Source organism: Parasteatoda tepidariorum, chromosome 4 (assembly GCF_043381705.1).
Source record: "Parasteatoda tepidariorum isolate YZ-2023 chromosome 4, CAS_Ptep_4.0, whole genome shotgun sequence".
NCBI classification, from domain to species: Eukaryota; Metazoa; Arthropoda; class Arachnida; order Araneae; family Theridiidae; genus Parasteatoda; species Parasteatoda tepidariorum.
In genome coordinates this window covers 44,970,216-44,979,814 of record NC_092207.1, presented here as the reverse complement: position 1 = coordinate 44,979,814, position 9,599 = coordinate 44,970,216, and the positions used below count along the sequence as shown (strand labels likewise).

General features: G+C 32.2%; 1 protein-coding gene across 1 annotated transcript; it reads right to left on the bottom strand.

The window, feature by feature from the left end:
- Nucleotides 1-6,183: 6,183 nt before the first annotated feature.
- LOC122269206 (uncharacterized) lies at nt 6,184-9,036 on the bottom strand. Its single transcript, XM_071180329.1, has one exon. The coding sequence runs from the start codon at nt 9,034-9,036 to the stop codon at nt 6,184-6,186; it is 2,853 nt and encodes a 950-aa protein (XP_071036430.1).
- Nucleotides 9,037-9,599: the final 563 nt, after the last annotated feature.

Genomic DNA, 9,599 nt, shown 5'->3' with positions numbered 1-9,599 from the left:
GTGGGAAAGACTTTAAAACAAAACTTACAACAGTTACTTTTCTCAACAACTGAAATTTAGAATAGTGTGATTTAGAAAAATATGTGAACTGTTTGCAATTTCAAATTAATATTGAAATGCACAGGTTTGGAATTTTCTACCGTTAAAGTTTTCGGAACTTCAGTGTTCAAAAAAGTATACCAAAGCTAGACGTTAAGAACGTATCCAATGCGCGAGCAAAGCGAGCATCGGATTGCGAAGCTATCCGAAATGAACTGCGAAAGCAGTTCCAGGGGTTGGCGAGAGCCAGCGAGCAGGGGGTGAAGCCTCCTAGTATATATATAAATGCGAAGTATTTCACCGAAGATTTGAAAAATCAATAAGAAAAATAATGGTAGAAGACAGAAAGTTTAGTTTACTAGATATATTCATTCCCCGCTGCAATTTTTTTTAAAAATCTTTTGGCAACATATGAAAACTACTACTAATACTACTATACTCTACAATACTACTAGCATGAAAACTTGCAAAGCAAGGTTTTTAAAATAACTACCGTTTGCAAATGGTTAGCAGCGCTGTTAGTCAGTGTATAAAATTAGCTCTCTCCAGCTCAGCAAATTTTGCTTAAAACTTTTAGACAGGCATCACATTAGCCACTGCGACCGTAGATCGTAGATTCTAGTTAAAGATATTTACTTGTGTTCATTCGTTGTTTAAAAAACATTGTTGTTTAAGTAATACTTTTTAAAAAAAGGCATTAGTTCTTTAAAGGAAATAAAAACGAAAAGTACATTGGTATTCAATGCACTTCTAAACACAAACAGCTTTAACCAGAGCCTCTAATAATTACTGAATGGAATAAAAAATATAATTTTGGATTGAATAATCACAAACAAAATTAATAGAATTATTAAGTATACATTACTTAACAAAAAATTTTACAAAAATGTTGGGCCAGTCATAACATTTAAATAGTAAGAGTTCTATGTTCAAAAATTCTAAATTAAGCGTCATTCTAAATTGCCTTTACGTCATGCCTCAGAATTTGCTAGTAAATCGGATATAAATTAAAATTAATCTATTTGTATTATTTACTACACGGCGAAAACGTAAAATTACAGTACTCGATATTAATGACATTTCCAGTAAAAAAAAGAATTTCTGGTTAATAAAACTAAAATATACGATATTTGAAACTTTCATTTTTTAATTTTTTGTTGATATGGCAACAGTTTACCAGAAATTCTCGTTGTCAAAATTATAATTCTTATTACCACACATTTAGTAAAACATACAAATCTGAATAGTAGATTCATGCTCTAAAACATCGTGTCAAAATTACCCAATTTTACCACATTTACTACCAAACAACATTGTAATAAAACCATATTTTATTGTTAATTTTACCAAAATCATTTATGTTACTGATATTTCAAATTTTTGCATACAGCCAGTAACACGGTAAATTTTACCATATTTTGGAAGTTCTGATCATACTTTTTATTTCTGTATACGCATCACGTTCATAATAAAAGGTCATTAATTTTTGTTACCTGTCAAAAACCTCTCACAAACTCCATGATGTATAAAAGCAACTATACATTACCTGATTTAAAATTTTAGCAGAAGGGATTTATCTTTTGAAAGCAAGAATTTTTAACGCAATTTTTTTTATTCTTATACCACATCTGATATACATTTATCAGAATTACCGACTTTCAGGCATACTTCAAATACCTATCCATAATTTGAGGATTTCAATAAGACTGAAAATGCAATTTCGCCTCAGAAGATAGCCAAATACTTAAAATGGATGTTAATTAAATGTCTCAAAAAATTCACATTAAATTACCACCTCAAGAATTTGTGATACACTCCTAATTATCATAGCGTAACTCCAATAATGTTCCGAAACACAATCAAGTATGTTACGCTAAAACTTTCAGAAGTTTCGAAAATGAAATAAATTTCTTCACTTCCTGCTTCAATAATCATTTACCTAACATATTATGCCCTGGATAACGACCATAAAGTAACCCACACACAGTACTTTCTTAGTTCTTTTTAAGATGTATGTCGACTCGCTTCCTTGCGATACATCTCCTAATGGTTTTCAAGGTGATATAAACTCCAGAAACCAATCCATTATGACGTTTATCTTTGCTACAACATTGAAACTGAGAATATATCACAGATCATGAGTTAATTTATGGACTCATTTCTTTTGTGCTTCCTCTTTTAATGAGTTGACGTTCGGAAGAAATCTTACTTCAAATGAGATTTTAAATTAAATGAATTTATTTAAATGAGTAACTTACTCTCAATTTATTTATTTTTGTTAGTCTTTAACGATACATTAATAATGTATGATGAAATATTAGTGGAAGAATTCCCATTATTTGACTAAATACGATTCATTAACAAAGCAACACATTTTCGCGAATGGTATTGGTATAATATTTTAATAAATTAAAGTAAAATTTTATCTCTTGTAAACTTGTAAAAGCATTTGAAATGTACACTTATAAACAATTTGTAGACAAAATTACCAGAATATGGTAAAATTTGCCGGGTTTCTGGATCTATGGGAACACCAAAAATCTCGGTAATTTTAACCAAGATGCTTTGTTAATAATTTTGGTAATATTAACGATGAAATATAATTTTATAATCTGTGTTAAAATTTGGTAAATGTGCTAAAGTTTGGTAATTTTATCATGATACCTTAAAGCCTGGCATTTATTTGGTTAAATTTACTTTTCAGTTTTTTATTTTTTACTGAATGTGTGGTAATAAAAACTATCATTTTGGTGACCAGAATTTTCTGTAAAGCATTACTATAAGGACGGAATAATTACTAAATGATTGTTTTAAATACAGTATATTTTTACGAGGTCTTATGTAATACAAATTAGAGTGCACAAACTTGCTAAGGGTTTAGTAAATTGTCTACAGTTATAAAAAGTAATTCAGAAATGTTATGTTTCAATTTGAAAGCCTGATGAACAGAACGCATAATCTAAATGCTATAAGCACTTCTTTTCCTTCATTAATTTCGATAATTCAACTGGCACATCTTTCAATTAAAAAAAAATATTAGTTTCATTAATTCAGCACACACGTGAAAAAATATTAGAATGTTTGCGATGTCTATTTAATTTTATCATTTAGAAAAGAAGTGAATGCGATAAAATTCCTGAAAGTGTCGCCCTTAATACAAAGTATGAAAAATGACGGTTTTCCTTTCATAAAATAATGAGAAAAATAAAGATTGAAGACACTGTTTGTCCTCATGAATGCTTCTTTTGTTGACTTTGAGTAAAAAGTGAAATAATTTATTCTCTTTATGAGATATAATCTACCTTCCTCTTTCTTTTCACAGTGAATTTATTTATGTATTCATGTGTTAAGTACTTGATTGTAATCACAAAATATACAAGCACTTATAAATATTTAATGGGACTCACAAAACGAGGAAATAAGCTTGAAGTACATTCTTCTTAATTTTTTTTCTAGAACTGAGTTTTTTAGAACTATTCCTATTTATTCTGACGCAATATTAAAATATGCCAATTAAGAGTAAAAGGGTACACTTTTGCACTTAAAAATTATGTAAATCTTTTTGTATTGAAAAATATAAAGAAACTGAATTTCATGATCTTCAAACATTATTCAAATTTTTTTCCAATTTAAGATTCTTGTCTTTATATTGAGTTTTGGAGGAGAGAAAAGAGCTAATTCTGTAAGCAGATTAACCTATTGCTGATGGTGCTTTAAAAAAATGTCATTTAATAATATTACATGGATGAAAATTTACATTAACAACCATTTATTACAATACATAATCGTTTACTTTCAATTTTCCATCAAAAGCACTGCGAAATATGATATTGAAAAGATAATTTTCAAATATAATTTTAAATTTACGTTTATTAATTTGCTTCCTCTAATTTCAGAGTTTGATAGTAAAAAAATATTTTTTGGTTTGAGTTAAAAGAAAAGCAAAAGTTTTATAGGAAAGCATAATGCATTTTTCAATTTTATTAAAATATATGTTAGGCCATAATAAGATTTGGCCATCAGAGAAGGCAATCTTTAACTCATTCACTTGCTTTGAGATCAGTTGAATGGGCTCTTTTAACACATAAATGTTACAATTTAAAATTCTCTGTGGGAAGTGGTTATACTCTATATAAATAGAATAGATGTGATGAGAGAAGTTATGGACATAGTCAACCTTCATCTATGAAAAGGTATCCCAACATAGAATCGAATTAACATGTTTTATATACTTTGAATTGAAATTGTATTTTTGGAGCGGTAGATTCACTGCAGTACTTCTTCACCAGAATTATATCGGTGCTAGAATTTGATGAACGGATACCACTAGTTGATTCATTGTTGTTTTGTGAGAAGCCGGGAGAGTTTTATTAAGATCCCCGTACTTTTAAATACTGATCGTTAAAGCTGTATTAAGCTCACGGTCGTGGTCGCTTCCGTGTTGCTATTAGCAGTCGAGTGTATACAAGCCGACGTTGTTTGTGATCGAGACTGAGTACAACGGCGCGAAGAGATGGATAATGTGGCAGTCACAAGTAGCAAGTCAATTGTTCAATGGGGACTATCCATCGAAGTAAGCGTGTTCAAATCGAATTTAACAGCCTCAAATGTTTGGAAAAAATAGTTTATTTCAAAATCTATACAAAATTTAGTTTTTTTTAATTCAGGACAATATAATAATTTAGGAATTACATAATAAAATTTATTTATTGAAGTTTTTTTATTCATTGCTCATTTTTAACCTGCAGAAATACGTTGGCTTCACACATTCTATTCTTCATTTACTGTATAAAAATCAAATCTAGCGCCAAGATATGAAATGAGAATATAATATATATATCAACATCAATAACATATTTTGGAATTGCAGTTACACCAAGTATTAATTTAGGATTAGCATATATATTTTTACATAATATTTCTGTTGATGTGATGATATATAAGAGACAATTCCATGGAATCTTGAAACTCTAATAAAGGTGCTGTTGTTAAAAATTATTTAACTCTCGGTTAATGAGATACTTGAGAAAATTCACCCCTAACAAGCTGTTTCCATGTTTCGTGTTTGTAATTTAGTTGCTTTAGTAATTCACTGAAATCACGTGAAGCTCCTAGGCACTAACTAAGTTCATTTAAATAATTGCCGAAAGCGGAACCAATATGTGAGTGTTGCTTTAAATTGCCTAGAATTAACCCTAAAGCAAGGAGTGATTATCTGTTGAAATAAAACTTTATTAATGAAGATGATTTATTTCCAAGTGTCTTGACAATATTTAATTAACTTAATATATTTTTATCGTCATATTTATCTCAGATCCACTTGGATGAAGAAATTCGGAAAAAAAAGTTCACAGTAAGAGCACTGAAGGAAGAAAAGCACATAAAAAATATTATCCGAAAAAGAAAGAATTAATTCAAGACCAAGATAAAAACCGACAAAGAAAATATAACAATATTTGCTTTTAAAATTCAATTAACTGATTTGATCCAGGCCATTGAACTCAAATTTAATGAAAGTAAAAAATTATTCGAATGTAATGCGATATTGTTTGCTAAAAAATTAATTAAGATATCATAATTAATTTGAAGCTAACGGGAAAGTTAACGAAAACTTTAATATTTATTTTTCTAGTTTGCCTTCCGTAGTAATATTACATGTACTATGACACAGTGGCGTTTGTCTAAAAATTATATTTACGGGTCTTAATCTCTGGGAACCCTTTAACCGACATGTGGATGCTGTGGGAATTCCTTATTTTATACAATAAATTATCATAACTATTTCAGGAGTTTATCTTGTGGTAGGTTAAAAAAAATGTAGCACACGTAATGAAATCTTTCCCTTGAATACAGTTTCAAAATTATCACTAATTGAAAAAGTATTATTTGTAAACTTCTAACATATCCCAATACAGAAAGCTTAACTGTTTTGGAATCCATTGGAGAATTGCTTGAAGCATCTTAAGAGTTCCAATAATTGAGGAAAAAAAGTGAAATATGTAGCACTTGAATGATTCCTTTCATATTTATACTTTAAATTACTATTAACTAGCTGACCCGGCGAACTTTGTTCCGCCTTAATGTCAATAAATAAGCAGATTTTTTTTTTATTGGAAAAAATACAAAAAAAATTAAATTTCTACATCAATCATTCATAATTATTTCTGTATTTGAGTACATAGGTTGCTCTTCATTTAAGTACCTTGTGATACACGACATTTTTTGTTTTATTATCAGGCGCAAAAACAAACAACGCAGATGGTCTTCCGACCCGTGAACATGCCACGTATAATTGACCATGGGAAAACATGAATGTTCTAGATTTAAACCACAAACTTTTAAGGATTGGCCTTGTGATTTGTTGATGGTCATGGCAAATGCAAGACGTATCGGAAATTGAAGTCTTTTAAATTCAAACGGCATATCGGTTGGGATCATCGGTATCCTCGGAATGAGAACTTCCTCACCTTTGAATTTTCCTATCATTATCGTAGCGTAAATTACATTGTTCATCAATTTTCTAACCACCAAACGCGTACCGTTGCACAGTTTTGGTTGGTTTATGTTTCGAAGCATGATTACTACGGAGCCAACCTTTAGGCGTAAATTGTGCGGTGGTAAGCCAGGCACGTCCAAAGAGTTTAAAAATTCAATTGGATAGTTGGTGGCTTCATCTTCATTTGTGACGCAGTCAATAGATTTGAATGAATGCATTGTTCCAATGATCTTATTTTGAATTATGTAGTTTAGGTCATCTACATCTTTATTCTTAGCCGCTAAAATTGCTCGCTCACTTATCCATTCATAATTTTTGTAGTTAGAAATAATTTCTGGAAATACATTGTTGATAAGTTCGTCTTTTGATGAGACAAAATTACAGAAATTATTTGGAAATGATATTAATCCGCTCGATTCATCGACAGGTACTTGACCATTACCGATAGTCAGCAATTGCTCCGAGAAATCTTCAGCAGATGTATCATTAAGCAATGTAACTCTCATGTTTGTTGTCAGTTGCAGTTTCTTCACATGGCGCCATAGATTTGACGATTTGAGGCAAGCGTTTATTTCGTCGGCAGCCGTAGATCTTGGAATTACTGGCAGTATTTGGCGGAAATCGCCAGAAAGTAAAATCATTGCTCCTCCAAAACATCTCGAGTCATTGCGTAAATCTTTTAATGTTCGGTTAAGTGCTTCTAATGCACGTTTATGCGCCATTGTGCATTCGTCCCAGATGATGATTTTCGATACCGCTAAAACTTTGGCCATTGCTGAGTGTTTTGCAATATTACACGTTGGTTCTTCAATAGTTTGAAGATTTAACGGTAATTTGAATGCTGAATGAGCCGTACGGCATCCTTCTAACAATGTGGCTGCTATTCCAGAAGAAGCAACTGCAACCGCTATGTTAGATCTCGCCCGAACAGTTGCTAAAACTAATGACATGAGGAATGTCTTGCCAGTTCCACCAGGGGCATCTAGGAAATATAAACCACCATATTCATTATCGATTGCCTTCATTAAAGTATCATAAACTTCCTTTTGTTGGTAATTCAACAGGGGTACATTCGTTTGAACTACTAAATCTAATTCCTGGTGATCATATTCACGTTCCCGTTCCAATTCTCGATTAAATGCGTCATTCATTTCACGATATGGTGCTGGCATTCCTAACCTGATTAATAAATTACCGCACATGAGGTAACACATATCTTCGATCAATAGTAAAGCACGATTATGTATCTCCTCATTCATCTCAATATCGTGATTTCTGGAACTGACACGAATTTGATGTAAAATATCTTCTGACATATTATCCTTGTATTTGTGCCACAGGTTACATGGGTTTGATGGAAAACATGTCGAAATTATGATAGCGAATAATGTGCGTATCTGACTTGGAGATGCAGAGATAATGGCTTCAGCGATTGTCGTATCCCAATGACTATCGTTTTCTAATAACTTCAATTCTTCACATGCAGCACGATATGTTGGGAATATTACACCATTAACAGTTCGTAGTGACTCAAATGACGTTGGCCCACGCACATTTACCAGCAACAACCGCAAATAGAAACATTCATTATTCTTTGGATGAACTGTATACATACGACCAAGAGCATCAGTAGAACGCACATCTGGATACCCAGGAACCGCATCGCCTTGCTTCCGTCTTTGAAAATTCTTCGATGAAGCATTCCAAGTATAATAACGTGGCATCTCCGAGTAAAGCAAAGTTCGTGCAAACTGATCGCTTTGGCAGATTGCAAAAAAACTGGTCAATGTAGTTGCTGGAGGTGTTTCAGCACGTTGCGTAGCATTCGAAGCCGTGAAATATACTCGTTGACCATTCTCCAGATGCACCGCCAAATGCGTAACAGTAGGATGACGTTCGTGAATGGGAAATGCGAATATACGCCAAATCGCTTCATTACAGTTCACATAACGACCAACTTGATAGCGTGAAATTTCATCGTTGGTATTCGAGGATTGCAATCCAAAAACCGCCATATCACTGCCTTTCGTGACATATTTGCAAATATATTTTATGGACTTAACTGAATTGCAGTATTCAACGTTGCAATGTGTCTTGAACGATTTAGAAATAAGTGGCGAATATGGAACAATCCAACTGTTGTCGACAACGAAATCCATTCTTTTCACTTTCGTTGTGACAGTTCGACCGTTGTCATCTGGTGATCGACGCCGATACAGCGGATAACCATCATTGCCAGTGACAGTCTCCGCCGTTAATTTCCGTGGATATCGTTTAGAGCACTTTCCATCGACCATGCAAGGTGATTGGGGATTGATGGCACCACACGGTCCATGAATCATATTAGTAGTAACAACATCATGTAGGTCTGGATCGACTTCATAATCAGGAATCTCAGCACATATGATATCATCTATTTGGTCAGGCTGAATTCTTTCCACTAACCAAATAAGAATGTGTGCGTGCGGCAGGCCTCGCTTTTGCCATTCGATTGAATACATCCAGCATCGAGTATCTCCAAAGACGCGTTGTTTAACAATAAAGNGCGCGAATTAAAAATTAAAGTATATGCAATTTACTTTAATTTACTTTTCTAAATGAATAGAGTTATAAGATAGAAAATATCACTGTTGTTATCTTCAAGATATTTGAAAATTGAATCGTTTATAGCAAAATTTAAAACAATGGCTAGCTTTTAACCAATCAGAAAATTCCATTTCGACTTTCACTGATATCGCTGGAACGGTTTATCGCACGGGATAAAAAGTATCCTATGTCCTTCTCCTGGCTCTAAACTACCTCCCTGCCAATTTTCAGCTAAATCGGTTCAGCCGTTCTTGAGTTATAAGTGAAGTAACTAACACGACTTTCTTTTATATATATAGATTACAATGACATTAAATTTCTACTATGTTTTGCATCACGATATTAAAGAAATTCTTTGATGAAGAAATTCCAGTGTTGATTTTTCCTATTTATCCTATCTTACTAATCATAACTTTAAATCATATATCAGTAAAGTATTTTAACTTTTTTTTCAATTTTACATGTAAAAATGTTAAAA

Coding starts and splice junctions, on each gene's coding strand:
- LOC122269206 (XM_071180329.1), bottom strand. CDS start 9,036: ATGTATTCAATCGAATGGCAAAAGCGAGGCCTGCCGCACGCACACATT.